Genomic DNA, 23,886 nt, shown 5'->3' with positions numbered 1-23,886 from the left:
TTTTGCACCATCTGTATTAAAGTCGAAATAGTCTAAGCTGAACCATCTTAAGTTGGGGACCATCTGTATTAGTAAATCTCCTTGAGGTGAACTTGGCTGTGGTTCGCAAAGCACTTTGACAACCATACCTGCTACTTAACATTAGATGTTATTATTTTAAAGATGTTTGTGCTGAGGGTTAACACAGATAATAAACCTAGAGGTCTCTTCCAAACCTGATATTCCACAGTTCGAGAATCTAGTATCCTTATGGGAGGAATGTGGGTGGTTTGAAAGTAACTTCTTGACAGATTACAGCTAGCTGTTTCTTCACCCTTTAGCATTTTTCTTTTTTCTTTAAGAAAGGTATAATAAGGAATGATTATTTATGATACTGAGTGATTCTTTGCTTTATAAAGAGGGTTTTTTTTGGGGGGGGGGAGTGACTTTCTTTAAATAGAAGCCTCATTTTAATTTAATTGAGTTTGTAACTTAATTCAACGGCAGTTTCAAAGTACACCTATTATGTATTGAAAAGCCAATCAAAGATAGTTTAGCATCTCTAAAATTATCATGTATATTAGTGGAAATATGGCAAAAACATTGTAGAAAGCAAGAAATATCTGTATTTTTTAAAAAAGATCTTAAGTTTGTGTGTTTGTGTATCTAGCTATCTGACAGCCCAGCTTGTTCTGTATAAAGATTGGAATTTTTCTTACATACAGCTTATAGGTCTACCTTCATCTTGCTATATGTGTAGCTACTGAGTTGAAATTAATTGCACGGTCTTAGCTCTCTGCCTGCCTTGGCTTCCTGGTGGTTGTGAGTTGTGACACACACGCCTCCTCTGATAGAGGTTGGAATGGTGGGTGCTTGTCAGCCTCTTGAGCTGGGATAAGTTAGTGTGACTTGACCGTGTTACCAGATTCTGCAAATGTGCAAAGAGATGTTCCTGACGTTTCAGTTAACATGCTGCCAATGCAAGGACTATGTACACCTCATCAGTTTTTGTAGCAGAGAGAACTTAAATACTTTTCAATTTGGGAGCGCTTTGATTTGCCTAGGCCACCACCCTGTAATTTGTGTATTTAATTCAGAATGTCCTCTGATCCTAATGGCTTGCAAGGGATTTCAGTGAGGTTCTTTTCTTCCTTCAGAAATCAGGCAGGGTTCACACTCCCTTCAAACACCTTTAGAGCTGTGAGCCCAAGGTAGGAGAAAGCCTGAGGGCTGTCCTCTCCCTTAGTCGATCCAGCTGCAGAGTTGAGAGGAAGGATGCAGGATGTGTTGAAAAGAAGATGCTGGGCTTGAACAAAGGTTTTCTGGGTGAATTACCAAGTAAGTGTAATTAAAAATGTTTATTCTAGTTGTAATTAGTGGAAAGCAACTCAAGAATAATGCACATTTACAGTCTTTCCATTTAGAATTTTGGGGGGACAGAAAAAAAAAAAGCCCACACAGCTGAATTCTATCTCAGTCTGTTCAGTAAGTGTGAACTAGATTTTGTAAAAACGGGTTAAGTGTCCAACACCCTCCCTTACCACTCCTACCATCCCCTCACCCGAGTTCCCTGCATGCTCTGTGTTCATGTTTCTCCTCGCCTGTGCAGATTATATGTACAAGAATCACTTCATTGGTCAGAGGTGATTGTTGATTACAGATGCCACTTGCATATTAGCAATTTAAATAATAATTGAATATGCCATCTATTTTACTGTTTTCTAAGTCTGTTCTATCTCTTAGGTGGAGAGGTGGTTGATAGATTTGCAGAATAGCTTATGGTGTTATGAAGAGCCAGGTTTTGAAGATTCTGTAGATTTTTTAAAAATCTTGATGGTGAGAAATGTAGATATGTGTAAAACTCGTAGCTTGCTGTTTCTTTTTATTGATGGCCCTTTCTTTGAGGGACTGCCACTGTAGTAACTGTTTATTGTAGAATCCATTTGCTTGTCAATTCAGTATTGCTCTTCTACATAGTAATTTCTTTTAAGTATTCAGTCCTTTTTTTAAACCATATATTTGTTTCCCCTAAGATAATTCAATAAGAACTCGTAATTTATACCAGATTTTGATCTAAACTTTGAGGAAACAGATCTTTTATTTAGTATTGTACCTTTTGACTGGAATTTGGAATTTAACTTTATGTATGTATACATAGATGTAATTTAGCACATATTTAAATTTTTCTAGTAAACATATTTGAAATAAATATTGAAGATAAATATTGAGTCTTTGTAGGAAGTTGATGAATTAAACTAAGCAGTAGTTTTTTTCCACTGAGAACATTAAGAATATTCAGGATACCTATTTGGCTCTTTAATTTGCTAAAACTTGGAATCCTGCCTCAAATTTGGCTGAACTCACAATGAAAATTATTCATGGTGTGTAACAAGTTTTTGAATCATGAACAGGGTGGGTAGTTATTTTAAATCCTTGGTGTTGGGGACATCTTCGTTAGCTAAGAAAGGCAGAAGGGGGTTGAATTTAGGAGACCACCCAAACTGGATTCTAACACTTTTCTCTGGCTGAATCTTAGCATCCAGTTGTTCTCCTTTAACTGCACTTTATTCCTCGCCCCTCTTTGTTTCCTTACTTTCCTTGCACATTCGAGGAGTTATCCAGGCTGTGTCCTGGGTGCCTACCTCCTCATCCTCGAGGCCACAGGCCTGACTGTCCCTCACTTGGTCATCTTCTGCCGTGACTGGCATGGTCCTGGCACGGGGATGCCGGTGAGCTTGTCTCATTGCAAATGTGCTGGGCTTAACACAGGACTTCAGGTTGAAGCTGTGGGTCCACTGCTTGATGGCTGTGGGCTCTTGGCCAAGTCGTAGCCGTGTGTGAGTCCCCTGACGTCACAGTGGTCACCGTTGGCCTCAGCGGGCTGTGGCAGGGACGGTGGGATCAGAGCAGTGCTGTGCTGACGCCCGTGCCCCTGTCTCAAGTGTCCCCGGAGCTCGAAGTCACGAGCGAGTCACTGCTTTTCCGTTTCTCTTGGAAATGAACTTCTTTCTGCTTGGCTGCTTTCTAGAAACCAGAGAGATTCTTCTATGAAATGTAATATCTTAAAACTTTTCTGACAAAAACTGTGGATTCCCAAAGGAAGCCATCTTTTAAATGTGAATTTTATATCTCTATGTGTATAAAGTTGTGTTTTGATTTAAGAGTCATCCTAGTTTTTTAGAGGTAGTAGTTAAATATTAAGTAAATGTCTCATTTTGGTTCCTGTCCTGTCAGTGTTGGGGGAATATATCAAAATCGTTCATTGCTATACAATCTTACTATAGTGATAGGAGATAAATCACTCACAAGTAATATTATGCGTGCTTAGTTGCTCAACCATGTCTGACTCTGCGACCCCCATGGACTGTCACCTGCCAGGTCCTTCTGGCCATGGGATTTCCTAGGCAAGAATACTGGAGTGGGTTGCTATCACCTCTTTCAGGGGCTCTCTGAAACCCAGGGATTGAACTCCTGCATCGGCAGGCAGATCTTTATGACTAACGCCACCTGGGAAGTGTACAAATAACACTAGTACATTCAAATTAGATTTTCCTTCATTCAACAAATATTTGACACTCAGCTGTGTCTGTCACACCATACTAGACCCTACAGATAATTTCAAAATGGAAGGTTGGAGTTTTTTTGCTGTAAGATGGAAACCCACTCCAGTGGATGAGATAACCTGTAAATGAAGTCGACCTCAGCGGGTGAGGCCGCAGAGCCTCAGGATTGAGCTCTGGGTGCAGACTGGGGAGGGGGTTGTTGGTAGGTGGGATTTGAGCTGAGACTTAGGCTCCTTCACTAAAGACTTTTGTAGATCAGCGGGTGGTACCAAGCCAAAGGGGGTTACAGCGGCAGGAAGGCCTGGTACTTTCTAGGGTCAAAAGAAATGCGTGTTTGCTTCTGAGGTGCTTCTAGTCAGGGTGTCTGTACACAAATACTAGAAGAGTTGGTGCCGAACCACATTGAATCCAGAGGCAAATGAATCTTCCAGACATTGATGGCTGCAGAGTTTGGAAGAACCACTGAACTGGGCCATAGAACTGGGTACAGAGAACCACCGCCCTCCTGAAATGTGAGTTCTTCAGGTACCCTTAAGGCTTGAGGACGCCCCTGAGTCTGTGTGCAGGGGGACTGAGTGGTGAGGGGCTCCTGACAGAGTGGGCCAGGTGACTGGAGGACTTTCCTGGACAAGGTCACTGTCAGCCTGGCTTCTGGGTAGCACAGGTTAAGAGCTGGTCTAGACCTAGGCTCCTGCACCTCAGGGATTTGCCTTGGGACAAGGACAGGCACCTCCCTACACTCTCCTTAATTAAGAGTTGACAGTGCCTACCTGGAGGATTCCTCCTGTCTAACCCAGCAGCAGAAAATTGGATTAAAGATTTATTGAGCATGGTCCTGCCCATCAGAGCAAGACCCGGTTTGCACCATAGCTGGTGCCTCCCATTAGGAGGCTTCCACAAGCCTCTTTTCCTCATCCAGCAGAGACCAGACAGAATGAAAACCACAGTCACAGAAAACTAAGCAAACTGACCACACGGATCACAGCCTTGTCTAGCTCAGTGAAAGTATGAGCCATGCCATGTAGGGCCCCCTGAGACAGACGGGTCAGGGCAGACCGCTGTGACAGAATGTGGTCCCTGCAGAAGGGCAGGGCAGACCCCTTCAGCACTCTTGCCTTGAGAACCCCATGAACAGTATGAAAGAGCAAAAAGATAGGGCACTGAAAGATGGACCTCCCAGGTTGGCACGTGCCCAGTATGCTACTGGAGAAGAGCAAAGAAACAGCTCCAGAAGGAATGAAGAGGCTGAGCCAGAGTGGAAGCAATGCCCAGTTGTGGATGTGCCTGGGGGTGAAAGTAAAGTCTGATGCTGTGAAGACCAGTACTGCACAGGAACCTGGAAAGTTAAGTCCATGAATCAAGGTAAATTGGAAGTGGTCAGAGGCGAGATGGCAAGAGTGAGCATGGACATTTTAGGAGTCAGTGAACTAAAATGGACCAGAATGGGCAAATTTAATTCAGATGACCATTATATCGACTACTGTGGGCAAGAATCCCTTAGAAGAAATGGAGTAGCTCTCATAGTCAACAAGAGAGTCTGAAATGCAGTACTTGGGTGCTATCTCAAAAATGACAGAATGATCTCTGTTCATTTCCAAGGTAAACCATTCAGTATCACAGTAATCCAAGTTTATGCCCCAACCACTAATGCCGAAGAAGCAGAAATTGAGTGGTTCTATGAAGACCTACAAGACCTTCTAGAACTAACACCAAAAAAGATGTCCTTTTCATCACAGGGAACTGGAAGTAGAAGTAGGAAGTCAAGAGATACCTGGAGTAACAGGCAAGTTTGGCCTTGGAGTACAAAATGTAGCAGGGCAAAGGTTAACAGTTTTGCTAAGAGAATGTACTGGTCATAGCAAACACCCTCTGCCAACAACACAAGAGAAGAGTCTACACATGGACATCACCAGATGGTCAATACTGAGATCAGATTGATTATATTCTTTGTAGCTGAAGGTGGAGATGCTCTATACAGTCAGCAAAAACAAGACCAGGAGCTGACTGTCGCTCAGATCATGAACTCCTTATTGCCAAATTCAGACTTAAATTGAAGAAAGTAGGGAAAACCACCAGACCATTCTGGTATGACCTATATCAAATCCCATACGATTACACAGTGGAAGTGACAAATAAATTCAAGAGATTAGATCTGATAGAGTGCCTGAAGAACTATGGACGGAGGTTTGTAACACTGTACAGGAGACAGTGATCAAGACCATCCCCAAGAAAAAGAAATGCAAAAAGGCAAAATGGTTGTCTGAGGAGGGCTTACAAATAGCTGTGGAAAGAAGAGAAGTGAAAGGCAAAGGAGAAAAGGAAAGATATACCCATCTGAATGCAGAGTTCAAAAGAAGAACGAGGAGAGATGAGAAAGCCTTAGTGATCAATGCAAAGAAAGAGGAAAACAATAGAATGGGAAACACTAGAGATCTCTTCAAGAAAATTAGAGATACCAAGGGAATATTTCATGCAAAGATGGACAGAATAAAGGCAGAAACGGTATGGACCTAACAGAAGCAGAAAGTAATTAAGAAGAGATGGCAAGAATACACAGAAGAACTATACAAAAGAGGTCTTCATGACCCAGATAACCACGATGGTGTGATCACTCACCTAGAGCCAGACATCCTGGAATGCGAATTCAAGTGGGCCTTAGGAAGCATCACTGGGAACAAAACTAGTGGAGGTGATGGAATTTCAGCTGAGCTCTTTCAAATCCTGAAAGATGATGCTGTGAAAGTGCTGTACTCAGTATGCCAGCAAATTTGGAAAACTCAGCAGTGGCCATGGGACTGGAAAAGGTCAGTTTTCATTCCAATCCCAAAGAAAGGCAATGCCAAAGAATGTTCAAACTACCACACAGTTGCACTCATCTCACACCCTAGCAAGGTTATGTTCAGAATTCTCCAAGCCAAGCTTCAACAGTATGTGAACCAAGAACTTCCAGATATTCAAGCTGGATTTAGAAAAGGCAGAAGAACCAGAGATCAAATTGCCAACATCCATTGAATCATTGAAAAGCAAGATAATTCCAGAAAAACATCTACTTCTGCTTCAGCCTTTGACTGTGTGGATCTCAGCAAACTGTGGAAAAATCTTAAAGAGAATGGAATACCAGACCACCTTACCTGTCTTCTGAGGAATCTGTATGCAGGTCAAGAAGCAAGAGTTAGAACCTTACATGGAACAATGGACTGGCTCCAAGTTGGAAAAGGAGTACATCAAAGCTGTATATTGTCACCTGCTTATTTAGCTTCTATGCAGAGTACATCATGCAAAATGCAGGGCTGGATGAAGCACAAGTCGGAATCAAGATTGCTGGGAGAACTGTCAATAACTTCAGATATGCAGATGACACCACTCTTATGGCAGAAAGCAAAGAGGAACTAAAGAGCTTTTTGATGAAAGTGAAAAAAGCGAGTGAAAAAGCTGGCTTAAAACTCAGCATTCAGAAAACTAAGATCATGGCATCTGGTCCCATCACTTCATGGCAATTAGATGGAAAAACAATGGCAACAGTGAGAGACTTTATGTTCTTGGGCTCCAAAATCACTGCAGCCATGAAAGTAAAAGACACTTGCTCTTTGGAAGCAAAGCTATGACCAACCTGGACAGCATATTAAAAAGCAGAGACATTACTTTGCCAACAAAGGTCTGTCTAGTCAAGGCTATGATTTTTCCAGTGGTCATGTATGGATGTGAGAGTTGGACCATAAAGAAGGCTGAGTGCTGAAAGATTGATGCTTTTGAACTGTGGTGTTGGGGAAGACTCTTGAGAGTCCCTTGGACTGCAAGGAGATTGAACCAGTGAATCCTAAAGGAAATCAGTCTTGAATTGAAGGACTGATGCTGAAGCTCCAACACTTTGGCCCCCTGACATGAAGAGCTGACTCACTATAAAAGACCCTGTTGCTGGGAAAGAATGAAGGCGGGAGGAGAAGGGGATGGCAGAGGAAGAGATGGTTGGATGGCATCACTGACTCAATGGACACGAGTTTGAGCAAGCTCCAGGAGATGGTGAAGGACAGGGAAACCTGGCATTCTGCAGTCTGTGGGGTCACAAAGAGTCAGATATGACTTAGCAACTGAACAACAACCTGGGCAAGCTGCTTTATGTCTTTTGGGCCTGTATCCCTGTGGGAGGGAACCAGTCCAAAGAGAATTCCGAAAGACTGATCTCAATGGTAGCTTCCCTGGTGGAAAAGAATGCACCTGTCCGTGCAGGAATTGTGGGTTCGATCCCTGGGTTGGGAAGATTCCCTGGAGAAAGAAATGGCAACCAAATCCAGTATTCTTGCCTGGGAAATCACGTGGACAGAGGAGCTTGTGGGCTACAGTGTATGGGGTTGCAAAGGAGTCTGACATAACTGAGCAACTAAACAACAACAAATCTCAAAGTAAGCCTAACCTTTAGCATCTGCTGATCATATTGAACTTGACTCAGCCTTACTGATTTCCATGGGAGTGAAGGCTGCATGGAGGAACCCAGAATTTCTTCAGGGCCACTGGGAACATTTTGACCTGGGTATGTGAAAAATTGTTGTCTGGAGGAGGCAGAGGTAGCCAAAGGTAGCTTTCTTCCAGAAAAGGGGAAGAACATGAGCAGATCCTGACGCTGTACTGTGTAAGGGGTGTTGGGAAGAAGGAAGCGGGGTGGGTAGAGTGGGGTGACGGGGTGAAGGGCCCTGCGGGCTGTGCCTGGGAGAGTGGGTGTCACCTTAGCCCTGTGGAAAGACTTCACCTTGAGCAAAAGAAGCCCGTGTGTTGTGTAATCCCACTTGTATGAAGTTCAAGAACAGCGGCTCTCCCAGGTGCTCACGTCCTGATGTGTTTTGAAGTTCCACCCGTGTTGTGTTTCTGCGCTCGTTACTGTGGGACCGACTCGTTACAGGGGTGGGCGTGGGCAGGGAGAACGCAGGACGCTGTTGCAGTCTGAGCAGGAGGTGGTTTCCAGAGGGGCGGGTCGCCGGAGGTCCTCAGGGCGGCCCCTTGTCCAGGCGCGGCTGGTGTCGGGTCTGGAAGACCTGCCTCTCTCCTGCTCCCTGTGGAGCGCCGTGCTTTCCTCTGCGTCTCACAGGAGCCGCTGGGCGGTGGCCAGGCCCAGGCTTCAGAGTCCTCGCTGCAGCTTTTTGAGAATGTCATCTAGAAGAGGAGGTTGATGTCTGTTGATTAGAGTGTCTGGGAAGATCAAACACATCTTAGCTGCGTGTGGCAAAGGTTAAGGATTGCACACACAGTCGCTGCTGCTGCTGCTTTAATTAAGGATCCTTGTCTCAGGGCAGGTATCTAGGTGCTGGGGCACGGGATGGGAGTTGCAGGCGGATTCCTGAGGGAAGGCATTCGGGGTGGGCACAAGGGCTGCAGGCAGAGTGGAAATCCTGTTTTGTAGCCCTTGGGTCCTTGTCCTGAGGCAGCCAGTGTGGGGGTGGGGGATGTGGCTGCCTTGGCCTCACTGTGCCGCAGGCCTGCTGAATGGGGCAGGGTCTTCGAGCTCCTATTGGAGTGATGTTTTCAAGTTGCTTGGCGTCTGATACGCAAGGCTGTAGGGAGAGGCCAGCAGGCCCATCTCCGACTGCTCCCGCCAAGCTACATTTGGAAGTGTGATAGGAGCCCTTCTTTGCGGACTTAGCGCTAGTCTTAGTTGTTTTCAGGTCAAGTTCAGCGATCCTCTGCAAAGATGCCCTCTGTAGATGTGGAGAGGGCCTGCTGCAGAGAAGAGTGGCAGGCACTCTGTCCAGGCGGAGAGCCAGCGAACATGGGAGCTTCCTTCTCTTTAGTCCTTGAGTTTAGGAAAAGGTGCTTAAACTGTTCCTCTGCCTGCTGCCCTGCCCCACACTTAATATTTTTTCCCCTGCTTTTGATCTCAAAATAACTCACTCTCTTTGCTGCACAAGTTTTAGGTTTTGTTACTTGTTTCAGGTTTTGTTACTTGTTTCCTTTGGTTCTGGGAAGCCAGATACTGTGTGTTCCACTCCCTGTGTTAGAAGGCTTATTGGATACATAAGTTACAAAGTTACATCAGAGACAGAGAAGCTACACAGCCAGTCCTTTAAGAGAATGCGGTTTCCTGTTGTTTGAGCACTGCCTGTATTTGCATGGAGTCTTTACAGTGGAGTGAGTGAACAGCTAGACTGTGGGAGAGCATGCATTTTAACCCTTTGTCCCGTCACAGCTCTCCCACTTCAGTACTTGTTTCTCTTTGTAAAAACCAAGTAGGTCAGAGTTGGCTTTCTGGCTCACCCTGGCGATGAAGTGAAGCTCGCTGGCGAGAGTTCGTGGAGCATCACCATGGCGTCCATTGACGATTAGTGTGCAGGGGGCTCCAGGCACTGCTCGCCTGGCCTCCCCATCTTCCTGGGTGGTTGTCCTCAGGCACTTCTGACTTAGGAAGAGCCCTTGGATCAGAGTCCTCGGGCAGCAGTGGTACCCCTCCTGCAACTAGGGTCTTTTCTCTCCCCACTCCCCACAGACTCCTCTCCAGGCGGGCACACTGCCCACCGGGCCCCCAGGTGCCCCCCTCATTCTTGCCCAACCTTTGAGTTGCCTACCCTGTCTTCACATGTCCCAGTCCCTTGCTTTCTTCAAGATATGTCGCTGACTCACTGCCATCAACTGTTTTCTCACAAATGTTATAACATCTCTGCCTAGCATCCATTGGTACCTGCCGGTCCCACTGTCTTGTTTGCTTGTGGCCATTTGTCTGTTAGACCATTGAGGCCTCCAGGGTAGTTGCAGTGCCAGATGGGGAGGCAGTGATGGAGACCTCTTTTGAGGCTCGGGTCTGCCATCGACTCCTGTGAAACCCTGGGCAAGGCACTGTGGATTTTCCTTGAAATGAGATTGAGGAATTGGATTAGCTCCCTAAAGTTTCCTTGATCTCCAGAGTGTCTTTAGCGCTTATCCAGAGAGTCTGATTTGTTGCTTATGATATAGGTACTCTTCATAGGAAATTATTCTTTTAAAGCAAAGTGAGAAAAGAATATCTAGATTTTTGTGGCCATGTGACAGTTTGTGATACATGAATGTAGTGTCACAGAATAAACACCGTAGGATGTACAACGAAGTCTATGTAATTAAAAAAAAATTCCAGAGTAAAACTTGCTTCCACTGTAGTTTTTGTAGGTGAACAGGAATGAACTTTTCTTCCAGAGACTACAAAGCAGCATTTTCCCCCCCATTTGAGTGCCTCCAAACACTAGTGTTTGTTACACATTGCTTTTTCTGGAAGGAAACTTCAGGAATATGGCTCCTGCAAGGTAAGATCTTAATGTCTCCAGGCTGAGCCACTTCAGTGCTCTGTTTTATTACTCGATTTTGTTCTTTGGAAATGTAGGGCTTTTCCTCTTTGTTTTTTCTTTCTCTCTGTAGTCAGAAAATGGGTAAGAAGAGCCGAGTGAAAACGCAGAAATCAGGCACTGGTGCTGCAGCAAGCGTGTCCCCGAAGGAAACCTTGAACCTGACCAGTGAGCTTTTGCAGAGTAAGTCCCAACTCGGCTGCCCGCCTCTGGGGGGCACGTGCATCTTTCCTTGTGGGGAGGGGTCCCTGGTCTGGGGAGCAGGAGGTGAAACAGACTATTGTCAGTTCCCAGCTGGTTAGCCATGGGACCTGGCAGATTACCCATCTTCCCAGCCCGCAGTCTCCCCAGCTGTAAACATGGAGAAACGGTACCAACAGTAACTGTTACCTAACAGGTACGGGGCCGGCTGTGACTGTCCCTCCCCGAGTGCTCCCATCCTCCCCTGGGGGTCCCCCCCGCAGATCAGCGTGGGCCCCCACAGGCACGCTCCCCCACCTGCTCCTTCCCGCAGGTCTCCTCAGATAGACTGTAGATGGCCTAAGGACAGACTCCTGTATCCCAGGGCCTCACTTGGTGTTGATAGAAGAGGGAAGTAAGACTGGTTAACCTGATAGTTATGCATCAACACGTAACTAGTTACTATCCACTATTTACACATCTAGTCTTCTCCTTGGGGAACAGAGGGGGCCTAGAGGTTTGGCAGGAACGTGGGGCGCGGTCTCTGTCTTGAAACAGATGCAGCTGTTTAAAGAGGGCAGGGCCCTGGCAGGCAGGGGCCTGGTGTGCGGCCCTCCACAGTGCCCGTTCTGGCCCAGTGATGGAATCCTCGCTGCTCTGTTAGCAGCAACTGTGTCGTCTCTTTTTGTAACTCCCCCAGAGCGCTTATTATAGAGCCTTACACATGGGTGTGAAACGTTTGTTGACTAATTGTCCTTATGTCCAATTTATCTGGTTCCCTTGGGGAGTCATTGTTATGGGGTTTAACTCGAAATAAATGTTGACTTTTAATGTACCTTCTTCTTACCATCCACAAGAGTTTTCAGGGAAATGTTTCACATTTTAGCTTAGCTTTTTAGATTTTCCTGTTTATGAGTGTATTCTGAGGAAGTTTGATCCGAGGAGCAAGAATGAGGTAGATGCAGGTAAGGTGCCCACACCTTACACACGGTCTGTGTGCACCGTGTAACACTGGGCCTGAGTGGTTTCAGAGGGATTGTGTGCATACTCAGCCATGTCTGACTCTTTGTGACCCCATGGACTGTAACACACTAGGCTTCTCTGTCCATGGGATTCTCCAGGCAAGCATACGGGAATGGGTGGCAGTTTCCTCCTCTAGGTGATCTTCCCAACCTAGGGATCAAACCCCCATCTCCTGCATTGGCAGGCGGATTCTTTATCGCTGAGCCACCAGGGAAGCCGATTTCAGAGGATTTATGTGCTTTAAAAAAGCATACCTGGTTTGTACTTCTCACCTTGGTCATCACAGCTACAGTATCTTTGTCCTTTAAAAATAAACCAACAGTGATGACAAAACCCAGATCCTCTTTCTTCTGAAGGCTAACAGGTTAAGGTGAAAGAAAACTGTTTGCATGCCATAGTTTCTGTGTTACAGAATGCAGTAGCCCTGCCCCTGGCCCTGGAAAAGAGTGGGAAGAGTATGTGCAGATCCGGTCTCTAGTGGAGAAAATACGAAAAAAGCAAAAAGGTAAATTTCCTCGAGTGATCTTATTCTAATAATATCCTGTGGAGACCTGGCCCCAGCAAGGCAGGGCGGTTTTGAGAAGGAAGGTCTCCACATGAAACCTCAGGCCTCATGCCTGTCTGGAGAGTGTCTGTGGAAGGGCTTCTAGGTTGGAGGGGAAACTGCATCAGAAAACCGTCAGGGTTTTTCCCATTTCTGAGGCGCTATGACTGCTTTGGAAGGAATAAAAATGTTAAGCTTCAGGTGGGGGGAATGTGTCTGGGGACTAAAATGGTACAACTTTCATTGATCTTTATTTTATGAAATATGTTTTTAAATCTGTTTTGATATCCTGTGTTTCCTTCAGGGTTTGAGGTCAGTACATGATGTTGTATGGTCAGCACACAAATATATCCAGATTGATTAGTGTCTTGTTAAATAAGATTTATGATGAACTCAAATCTAACTTGATTGAATGAGAGAGTTAGCTATATTTCTCAAGCTGTGTTTTTTCAGGGTGTATTCAGTAGGCATCTTAATGATTCTCAACCAGGCTGGCAACAGGACCAAGTGTCAATTTGGAAAAGTTTGTTCAATATACCTATTGTTTTTGTGCTGTAAAACACAAAAAGTAGATTTGTATGCAGGCCACAGGGAAAGTGGGAGGAGAGAACACAGTAAGGAGCCTGCATTCAAAAGGATGAAAGAGCTTGGCTCCCTGTCTGTTTCTCGCCGTGGAAGTGGGAAGGCGGTTGTTCTCACTGCGTTGGCGGGTGTGAGGTGTCCGCGCTGTCCTGTGGCGCCTGCACGCTTGGCAGGCTTCAGGTGGGACGGTCTCAGACCCTCACGGGGACCGGCTCTTTTAGAGTGTTTGTTTGCACTGATTGGTACACTGTGCTCATCCTGGCTCACCACGTTGATTGCCAAACAGTTTTTGTATGTCCTGAGTCTCTGTTCTAAGTAGAGATCGTTTACTACCCCTGGCACTAAGGTTAGAGCGTTCATTTGTTCTCAGTGAGGGAAGAGGACATTCTGTCTTAGAGTACTCCTCACAAACTCAGTTTTCCCCAGTTAGTAGGTCTCACCTGGCACAAACCCATGATCCAGTTACCCATGAATTTTGTCCTGGGGACATGGCCACAGGCCCTGGGCTGATGCCATGCCCAGCATCTCATGTGGTTAAAGTTCCTATTCTCCCCTTACTCCTCAGAAAAATGATGATTTTTCCTATGCATGGCTTTTCACCTTTTTTGATATTTTAAATGTGCTGCGAGGCCCAGAAGATCACCCCTAAGCATCCACTGTATCACCTGGACATGCGCCCAAGTCTTGTTGGGTCAGGTTCTTCTTTCCTCCCTTCCCATCTACTGGTCCCATCTCTTCCCCTCCCTCTGTGCTTTGATTGGTTCTTATATTTGTTTTTAAGAAAGGAGGTGTCTCAGGGATAGCTGAAGCCCCACACTCCCACCCCCACCCCCCAACCAGGGGGGTTGTCTTTACAGTGAATGTGTTTCTGCTTCGTTTATAACCCCATACAAATAGATGGTACTACTTGGTATTTTAACAGTTTACATAAATGGTATCATACTATTGCATTTTCAAGAAAAAAACCATTGTAAAGTTTGGTGTTTTATTTACAGTGATATATACGGATCCTGTCATCTCAGATGCTGGGTGGAATCCAGAGCTCAGCTTTGTGCTCTTAATCAGGGTCTAGGGCTCCCCTTCCACACGTGTCTTCTTGCACATGTGTGCATTGCTGATCTTGGTGCTTGTGGGAGTTTTGTTTGCGTGTGCATATGAGAGAGGGCAGGTTGCTCTGGAAACCTGCCTGGTCAGAAGTCTTCCCATGGTACCATCCCTTGATATCACCTGATAGAACCGAACAGCCAGTGTTCACGTTACCTGGGATCGCAGCTGTTTCTCTGTAGCCAGCAGGGGCATTTAGTGTTTTAACTTGCCTTTCCTGTCACAAGTTAAGGTATGCACTGTGACTGGCTGGTGGTCAGTTTTTATTTTTTTTTGAGATTGAAGTCTTATTACTCTTTCCAGGTAGTTAGTTCCAGTAGTCTATTTTTTATTTTCTGTGGCAGTGTGACTAATACATGTCCTCAAAGTAGCTCTTGTTTTCTAACACCTGGATGAATATAGGTCTGTCTGTTACTTTTGATGGAAAAAGAGAAGATTACTTTCCTGATCTAATGAAATGGGCCTCTGAAAATGGAGCCTCTGTTGAGGGTTTTGAAATGGTGAACTTCAAAGAAGAGGGCTTCGGTTTGAGAGCAACAAGAGATATCAAGGTGAGTCTGTAGGTCAGCTGTGGGTCTGGGTGGGCGGGAGCTCAGTGTTTGGATGGTGTGGGGTGTGGAGGGCCCAGGACCCGGGGACAGATGCCTTGGGCTGAGTTCTGAGCCTGTGGGCACCTCGGCGGTGCAGTCCACAGCCCCCCTCCCTGCCCTGCAGCCTCCTATCTGGTCTTGTGGGTCCGGAGGAGCCTCGACTCAGGGTTCAAGGCAGCCCCTTCCAGGTCGTCCTTGGAACTGTACTATTAACCAGTGACCTTGTGAGGGATTGGATGCGGGGTCAGGGGGAGGATCGACAGTGTTGAGGGTGGAGACCTGTTTTCTGGATGGGTAACTAGTGCCTGGAGGTACCGCTTACTGAGACGGCAGCAGCAGGGGCGGTGGGAAGGAAGAAGGGGCCAGTGCTCTTCTCCAGCCTCAGTCCTTCCTCTGGCGGAGGGAGCAGCGGCCTCCCTGACAGCGGCCTCCCAGCAGCTGAGGGAGCAGCGGCCTCCCTGACAGCGGCCTCCCAGCAGCTGAGGGAGCAGCGGCCTCGCTGACAGCGGCCTCCCTGACAGCGGCCTCCCAGCAGCTGAGGGAGCAGCGGCCTCCCTGACCGGCTCCAGGCCTCCCTCTGGCACTCACTCCTGCCTCTCCTCGAGAGGAGGCATAGCAGTCCTGACGGTTCCGGAAAAAGGAACTGGCCTTTTTCTCCGTGGAGCTGGTTGCCATGTGAGTCCACCTCCCCACCCTGGGAGTTTACAGGGGAGGCCTGCGGGGCTCCAGTCCTGCCTGTAACTAGGTGGGGGAGTCGGTCTAATTCTGGGATTCCGTAGGTGACGTTTTGTGTGACCATCTGTTGTATTCTTGTGTCTCTCTCAGTTGGTTCAGAGTTTAGGTGGAGGAAATGGATATTATTTATTTGGGTCCCCTCAAACTCCCAACAACACTTGTGGTCAAGTTGTAGTTTACTTTTCAATGATACATTGATAAGCCGTACGCTGTTTTATTAGATACCCGTTGAATAGCTAGTATGTGAATAGTCCCTTGTTCATCATCATACCATGCTTCCCAGAACACCAGGCCCTTTCCCTTCATGACACTTGTGATGTGTAGTAAGGGACCAGACACACGTGAGAGGGAACGGGCGATGCTGGTGAGCGGCCCGCGCAGACGTGTCTCAGAAGAGCAGCCCTGGGAGTGTGGCTGCTGCCCGCAGTGTCTTGGTGCTGGCGTCCTCATGGTGTGCATGTGTTTCATTTAATCAAGCTTTACTGAAGCATAATTGACACACAACTGCACATCTTTAATGAATACACTTTGATGAGCTTGGACATAGGTGTGTATCTGTGACACCATCACCTCTCTGAGGCACTACTAAAGCAGTGTCCATGCTTTAGGCAGTATAGACACACATGCAGGACTGCCTGAACCCAAGCCTTCATGTTGCCAAGATGGTGAGGTGATGCTGTTGGAAAAAATCGGTAACCAAAACGCTCCCACTGGTAACCCTGTGCTTGAGGGCAAGCATGTGGAGGAAGGGAGGTTTCTCTGGCCTCAAAACCCAGTGGCGATTCACACTGGTAGGTGAGGCTTTTTGTGGGAGGTAGGATTTTGTCTTGTTCTTAGAATTAATGTAAGTATGGCTAAGAGTGAATAAACAAGGTGGTTAAGAATTCTCCTTTCAATGTAAGGGATACCAGTTCAACCCTTGGTCCAGGAAGATCCCATATGCCGCAAAGCAGCTAAGCCCATGTGCCACAACTACTGAGCCAGCTCCCCAGAGCCTGCACCCTGCAACTCCTGAGCCCGCTGTGGCAACTCCTGAGGCCTGTCGCCCCAGGGCTTGTGCTCTGCAACAGTGAGAAGGCGCGCTCGGCAGCTAGAGAAGAGCCCACACAGTAACAAAGACCCAGCACAGCCAAAAATAGATAAATCTTAAAAACAGACCAGTGAATAAACACCCTGTGCTCTACCCCACGTTGTTCTGTTTGCTTCAAATTCAAGTTGAAAGCTATTCTTTTCATTTCTTCTCAGTGTGTATGGTTTTTCTTTGGATGTGTTGTTTAGTCGCTCAGTCGTGTCTGACTCCTTTGTGACCCCATGGACTGTAGCCCTCCAGGCTCCTCTGTCCATGGGGTTCTCCAGGCAAGAATACCAGAACGGGTTGCCATTTTCTTCTCCATTCCTTTGGATACATGTTTCAAGATCATTCATATACTCATTAAACTATAATACAAATGTTTGTATTTAGAACTGTGTTTGATAATTAGAAATGAAATGCCAGTTGGCAACTTTAAGTTGTGTTTCCTTGTGACTGGGTTTCTGACCATGGATGTGGTTGGATTGACAATTGTAACATGTTTTGGTAATTCTAGTCTTCTTATTTTTTTCCTCCTAGGCAGAAGAATTATTTTTATGGGTTCCACGAAAATTACTAATGACTGTTGAATCTGCTAAAAATTCAGTGTTGGGTGAGAATAATTTCTGTTTGTTGAAAGGAGAGCAAAAATGATAAAAATACATAAAATTTCATTTTGTGAGGGAAGGACCATCTTTGGTTGTTTTCTAGACTAGTGAGCTATTTCCCACAGTCCCCATGAAGTGTTTTCCACGCTTGTAATATGACACAGTAGAATAATGGGGCACTTAAACTTTAAATGTTATGAGACTATCAGATTGCTCCTCTAACTTTAGTGTATCTTTTGAAATGAACACTTTGTAAGGCAGTTTGTGGCACTAATGCTGTTAACTTCTGGGTTAATTTAGGGCCCTTGTATTCTCAAGACCGAATTCTCCAGGCCATGGGGAACATAACACTGGCCTTCCACCTGCTGTGTGAGCGGGCCGACCCTAACTCGTTCTGGCAGCCCTACATCCAGACCCTCCCCAGCGAGTACGACACGCCCCTCTACTTCGAAGAGGACGAGGTGCGCTACCTGCAGTCCACACAGGCCATACACGACGTCTTCAGCCAGTATAAGAACACGGCGCGGCAGTACGCCTACTTCTACAAGGTCATTCAGGTGAGCGGCGCTGGCGGGGTGGGGAGGAGGAGAGCCCAGTGCTTGAGTGCTGCCCTTAAGCGTTTTGTTTTCTAAGGGAAGAGGCATGGAGTGCATGTTTCTGTTTTTACAAAATGTCACTGAAATGTAGTTGGAATACATCTGATTGCCTCAATGCCCCTGTGAAAACAAGCATCGGTTACTCCCATCTCGTGAAAGTCATGACCTTGTTCTGGAAGCAGAAGATAACTTTGGAATGTTAGAAGTCACTCAAGTCTTATCTGATACAAGAAGATGCTCCAGGTCTAAATTTTCCAAGAAAATGAAAATCCCTTTATGGATTCTTCATATATACATTAGTAGTAAAGTACTGACAGTTGATTTCTTTATGTTTCTCCAAGTGTACACTGTAGTATATTAATTGTAATTAGTTCTAAGTGGAAGTGTCACGCAGAAGTCTCTATGAGGTGGTGAGCATTTGAGTTACGCCTCGCTGCTCCTTGCTGTGGTGTAGCAGTTCAGCCAACATCCCTACATCCTCTTTCCGTTCAAGCTGGTCGGCACTCAGATGGTGGAGGGCCAGCGTCATGGTTCCCCTGGGGCTGAGAAGGGGCGGAGGTCTCTGCTTCCTGACGCACCCCGTTTCTCATCTGCCCACAGATCAGCTCCTGGGCTTCTGTACCTAACGAGTGGCCAGTGAAAAATGAGCTGCTCCCTTCCCTTTTCTTTGGGCAGTTTGATAACCTGAATTAGGCCTGATACGGTTGTTCCCTTAGCTGGTCTGTCTCTGCTGTGTTTCATCTGCAAGAAATGGTGATCTGATTTCATTGCAACAGGAAATAAATGTTTGTCTATTCAGCATGCTTACTGCACAGGAATATTGCACTCAAAAATTACATCCTTCAGTGGGTCAAATACTTCAGATATATAAAAAAACTGTATGACTCTTATCTTCAAGCAGAAATCTCTGCTTTTCTAAACTTTAACCTTCAGGAAATCATTAAGAATTATTGTACAGGATCTATACATTGTTTACTTCAAGTGTGCTTGACTTGAAAAAAGACAGATGGAGCCAAATAAAAATTTTGGTTATTCAATTAGTTTGCACCTACCGTCCTGCAGTCTGAAGTTTGGTGTGGTTCTTCGTGACCTGAAAGGATTGTGCTTTTTTTTCCAAGTTCTTGTTCGTGTCTTCAGTGACTAAACGTGAAGCTGACCCTGGCAGGTCTAAGCCTCTGTCATTTCCTATCATTAGGCAGCAACCTGGAAATTAGCTCTTTCCATGAATGTGTTTCTCAAATCGGGGCGGTTAGATGGCGAGTGCCAGCGGCTTGCCCTGAGAGGGAAGGTAGCGCCTCCGCGGTCAGGTCAGGAATTCTGGAACTGTGCCGGGTCTCTTGACAGCTGGCTTGGCAGAATGATCTCTGGGTTTTCACTGCATGCACCGGTCCGTTGATTTCAGCCTTAATGAAGTAGTGCGGTTTTGCTTAGGCAATGAGATTTTTAAAGACTGAGTCACTAAAAGACTCTCTTTGGGAACTGTCTTATGCCGAGTCTCTTAACAACCCTCTGAAATAAACCCCCTTAAGTGATGCTGAGGTGACTGAATTACACCACAGTCTAGGTAGTAAATTGTATTTATTGTGAATATCTCAGGAAGTAGAGAACATTTTAAAAATAAACTTTAATTTAGAGGTTTTTCTAAGAATAATAAAATTCTCACATGACTAACAAGAACAGTTTGTATAAATTATAATAAATCCAAATGTCCTTAAAAAGAAAACCCACAGGCTTAAGGCATTAATGGACCTATCCGTCATTATTCCTCATCATTGTTGTTCAGTCCCCAAGTCGTGTCTGACTCTCTCGTGACCCCTGGACTGTAGCCCTCCAGGCTCCTCTGCCTATGGGTTTCCTTTATTTATTGTTCCTTTTTATTGAGAAATTTAGCTAATAATCATGAAACAGGATATATCAAATGTGAAAGTATAATCATCAGGCAAATGTTGGCTTTTTTGCATAATTAAGTCAGTTTTGAGTATTTGAAAAATAATGGTCATGATTTTATAAAGGTGCAAAGGGGGTCAAAAGGTAAAAAGAAAAAACATTACAGAATTACAAAGTTTAAAAATATTTTAGGGTGACATGAAACCCTGTTTTTCTTGACTGTCAGAATTATCAAAGTGAAGAGAGAGCAAAGTGTATTTGTGCCCACTTAATAGGTTCCTCTATTCTACATCAGCGCTTCTCAGCTGGGCGGTCGAAGGGTATTTGTCCTTGAGAGAGTGTGTGGTTATGGTTTTGGTGGTTGGGTTTGGCGGGGTGGAGTGCGGCGGTGGAGGGAATGCTGCTAAACTTCTCATGGCGTCCAGGGCAGGCCCCAGACAAGGAACCGTCCAGTGCGGATGTCAGTGGTGCAGAGGCGGAGAACCCTGCTTTATGTTCATGCAGTGAGCACAGCACCTCAGACACCAGTGTGATTCCAGAACCCCTCGGGATTGGACACCTAGAGTCTGACTGGCGTTGGCTTCTGGTAGGTCAGAAAGTCTTCCTGGGCCACTGCCCACCCCCTCAGCAGTAGCTGCTGGCTGTGGCTGGGGGAATGTGTTTGAAGTGCTTTTTTGTTTGCTTCCATTTAACAAACATCCCTTCTTTTTAAAAATTTACAAGTCTATAACTAGGTTTGGAGATGTTTGAGTTGTTAACGAGTCAAGATGAGAGCCTTGTAATTGCATTTTGAAAATGAACTCTATCTGGTGGACTGTCATCACTGCGCCACATGAGCTGGTGAGAGTTCAGTCAGGAAGAGGGCAGTGGACTCAGAGAGGGGAAGGACCACGTGCCCCAAACGGGGCTGCCCTCACTGAGGGTGGTCTCAGGAAGGGTCGAAGCAGCAGTGAGATGATCTGCCCGCGAGAGAGGCTGCACAGAAAAAACTCAAGCTCTGTGGTAAGACAGACCTGAATTGAAATCCAAACTTCTTTTGTTTGTTTAGTTGCTCAGTCACATCCGACTCTCTGCAACCCCATGGACTGCAGCACACCAGACTTCCCTGTCCTTCTTTGTAGCCACAGTTTGCTCAAACTCATGTTCATTGAATTGGTGGTGCCCTCCTACAGTCTCATCCTCTGTCACCCCCTTCTCCTTTTGCCTTTAATCTTTCCCAGCATCAGGGTCTTTTCCAGTGAGTTGGCTCTAATCAGGTGGCCAAAGTATTGGAGCTTCAGCTTCAGTCCTTCCAGTGAATATTCAGGGTTGATTTCCTTTAGGAGTGACTCGTTTGATCTTTTTGCTGTCCAGTGGATTCTCAAGAGTCTTCTCCAGCATCACAATTAGAAAGCATCAACTCTTTGGTGCTCTGCCTTCTTTGTGGTCCAACTCTCACATCCAAACAGTATGAAAAGGCAAAAAGATATGACAGTGGAAGATGAGCACCACCACCCCCCACCCTGCCCCCTGCCTGTCCTGGCCTAAGTTTGGTAGGTATCCAGTATGTTACTGGGGAAGAGCAGAGAAATCCTAATAAATATATTTATTAGTTAAATTAAATGTGGTTTGTCTTTAGTTACTTTACCTTAGCCCTCTGTGTTTGTCTCCTACTCTGTTAGGTAAAACTAGAAGACCAGTATAACTATTGTCAGTGCAAGTTGGGTTGTTCGCCAAAGCCCTCAGCAGAGTCCAGGGCCGCGGTGCCTTTGGATGTGTGAAACATGAAGGAGATCGTGGTTGGAGCCACCCCAACCGGGTAACGGAGAGGGTGGCCTCTGGAGCCGGCCTGCCAGGGCTCCAATCCCCGAAGCTTCATTCTGAGCAAGTCTCTGTGCTTCTGATTGCTTTTCTGTAAAATGGGCTGATACAGCATCTGTCTCCCAGTGGCTGAGTGGGCGAAGTGAGCTAACCTGTGTGAGGCACTCCATCCGGCAGTACCTGTCATGGAAGTACTTGTCCATTTCTGTTTGTGTTTTATTGTTTAAATTGCACCTCCTTTGTCCTACAGTACCTCATGTTAGTGTTTAACTTTCCTACTAAAATCCCTACTGGCCGTGGATAATAAAGCGCATTCTTATAGACTTAGGCCTAGAGCCAAGTGACTTTTAAAAAAAAATTAATTAGTTAATTTATGGCTGTGCTGGGTGTTTGTTGCTGTGTGTAGACTTCCTCTAGTTGCAGTGAGCAAGGGCTTCTCTCTGGTTACGATGCGTAGGCCTCTCATTGTGGTGGCTCCTCTTGTTGGGAAGCATGGGCGCTGGGGCGCGTGGGTTTAGTTGCCCTGTGGCATGAGGAATCTTCCCAGAGCAGAGCTCAAACCCACGTCCCCTGAATTGGCAAGGCAGATTCTTAACCACTGGACTACCAGGAAAGTCCTCCCAAGTGACTCTTCACAAACTTGAAATTGCTTCCATACCTCATGCTTTTGTTGTTAGTGTTGGGTTTTTTTTCAGTCTCATGTTTTTAAATATTAAATGTTAGTCACTCAGTCATGTCCGACTCTCTGCAACCCCATGAACTGTAGCTGGCCAGGCTCTTCTGTCCATGGAATTCTCCAGGCAAGAATACTGGAGAGGGTAGTCATTCCCTTCTTCAGGGGATCATCCTGACCCAGGAATTGATCTTGGGTCTCCCACATTGCAGGCAGATTCTTTACCATCTGAGCCACCAGGAAAGCCCCTAAAATATTAAAAATTCATGCAGTTGTTTGTTTGCTGAAGTTTGAAATTCATGTGAGGTGACGTACTGTCAAGGTAGATTGGCATTGTAGGAACCAGCACTGTTCTCCCATGATCCTGCATGCCACTGCGCGCCCAGGACCCAGGATCCTGCTGGAGAAGCTTGGCTTTACGTGGAGTGAACACCCTGAGCCCCTCGGTGTGGTCAGTGTAAGGGGGGGTCTTTTTCAGGAAAAGCAAATGTGACAGTCACTTGAAATTAGTAAAAATAAGGCAGCAGAAGAGATGATCACAAATTGAAAATACATCAGGATGAACTTTCATAGAAAATTTCTTTTTTTCCCCAGACTTTAAACTTTTTATTTTGTATTGGGGTATAGCCAATTAACAACGTTGTGATAGTTTCAGGTGAATGGCAAAGGGACTCAGCCATTCATGTGCATGTATCCATTCTCCCCCAAACCCCACTACCATCCAGACTACCATAACATTGAGCAGAGTTCCACGTGCTATACAATAGGTCCTTGTTGGTTATCCATTTAAAATATAGCAGTGGGTACATGTCTGTCCCAAACTCCGTAACTGTCCCTTCCCTCTGGCAACCATAAGTTCATTTTCTGAAACTCACAGAAAATTTCTTAATCAGTTGTTTAACTTCTGTGTCCATTGCTATGAAAGCTCCAGGCAGCCCAGAATGAGATGTATTGCTGAAACAACCAGACGGTCTGGGCTGTGGAGAAGAGGGTTTTTGCATAAGAATTCATGACAAAGAAAAACAGATGTAAGGAAGAGTTACCTTTTAAACACCACCTTCGGAGTCTCGCTGCTTTTCTGGCTTCAGGGTGCCCTCACTGCTTGTGGAGTCTTCAGTGATCGCTAAGAGTGAGCGTGACCGCTCCCTTCCTGCTGCTGCTACTTTGTGCAGTGTGTTCTCACCGGCTGCTTTTCCAGGCTTGGATGCTGGGTTTTGGCTCCTGGTTATTAGCACACAGACTACTTCAGCAGTGAACTAGCCCCCAGGGGTGAGGCCAGGGTTACAGCAGCCCGGAGTTAACATTTTCAGTGTGGTGACCTGCCCCGTTAACCTCTTTCAGGGTCTCGGGCACTCTGTTCCCAAAGAAATATGCCTGTGCGCTGTAATGACAAACCCTGGCCTACCATTTTGGGACTGAAATTCCAGAACCTGATTTGCAGTTTTCTGCTATGACTTGCAATTTAAAGTCATTTTCTGGGACCTGTCCTAAGCTCTGCATCTGAACTAAAGCCCATTTTTTGTCTTCTGAGCTGACCTCTGGCTTCTGGGTGTGCTGGCCGCAGCCTCCCGGTGCAACAGCGGGGTGACCCAGGCATGCCGGGTCTGGGTGTCTGGTGGCGATCCCAGCTCCCTGGAGAGGAGCCCAGAGATGTG

At 46.1% G+C, this 23,886-nt stretch overlaps 1 protein-coding gene across 4 annotated transcripts in view; it reads left to right on the top strand.

The window, feature by feature from the left end:
- The window catches only part of SETD3 (SET domain containing 3, actin histidine methyltransferase), a 75,602-nt gene that overhangs the window by 4,367 nt on the left and 47,349 nt on the right, over positions 1 to 23,886 (top strand). Inside the window, exons 2-7 of one of the 4 annotated variants that reach the window (XM_043922345.1) lie at positions 10,695 to 10,801; positions 10,914 to 11,023; positions 12,456 to 12,548; positions 14,676 to 14,824; positions 17,208 to 17,280; positions 17,576 to 17,832. In XM_043922345.1, coding sequence (XP_043778280.1) covers positions 10,788 to 10,801; positions 10,914 to 11,023; positions 12,456 to 12,548; positions 14,676 to 14,824; positions 17,208 to 17,280; positions 17,576 to 17,832 — 696 coding nt within the window. In that variant the 5' untranslated portion in view covers positions 10,695 to 10,787. Of the gene's footprint in view, positions 1 to 2,515; positions 2,523 to 10,658; positions 10,802 to 10,913; positions 11,024 to 12,455; positions 12,549 to 14,675; positions 14,825 to 17,207; positions 17,281 to 17,575; positions 17,833 to 23,886 lie in introns of all 4 variants that reach the window. The other 3 variants (XM_043922344.1, XM_043922348.1, XM_043922346.1) reach the window with 3 other exon arrangements.

This window comes from Cervus elaphus, chromosome 13 (genome assembly GCF_910594005.1).
Source record: "Cervus elaphus chromosome 13, mCerEla1.1, whole genome shotgun sequence".
In the NCBI taxonomy this organism is placed as follows: Eukaryota; Metazoa; Chordata; class Mammalia; order Artiodactyla; family Cervidae; genus Cervus; species Cervus elaphus.
This window is presented reverse-complemented; position numbering and strand designations above follow the sequence as displayed.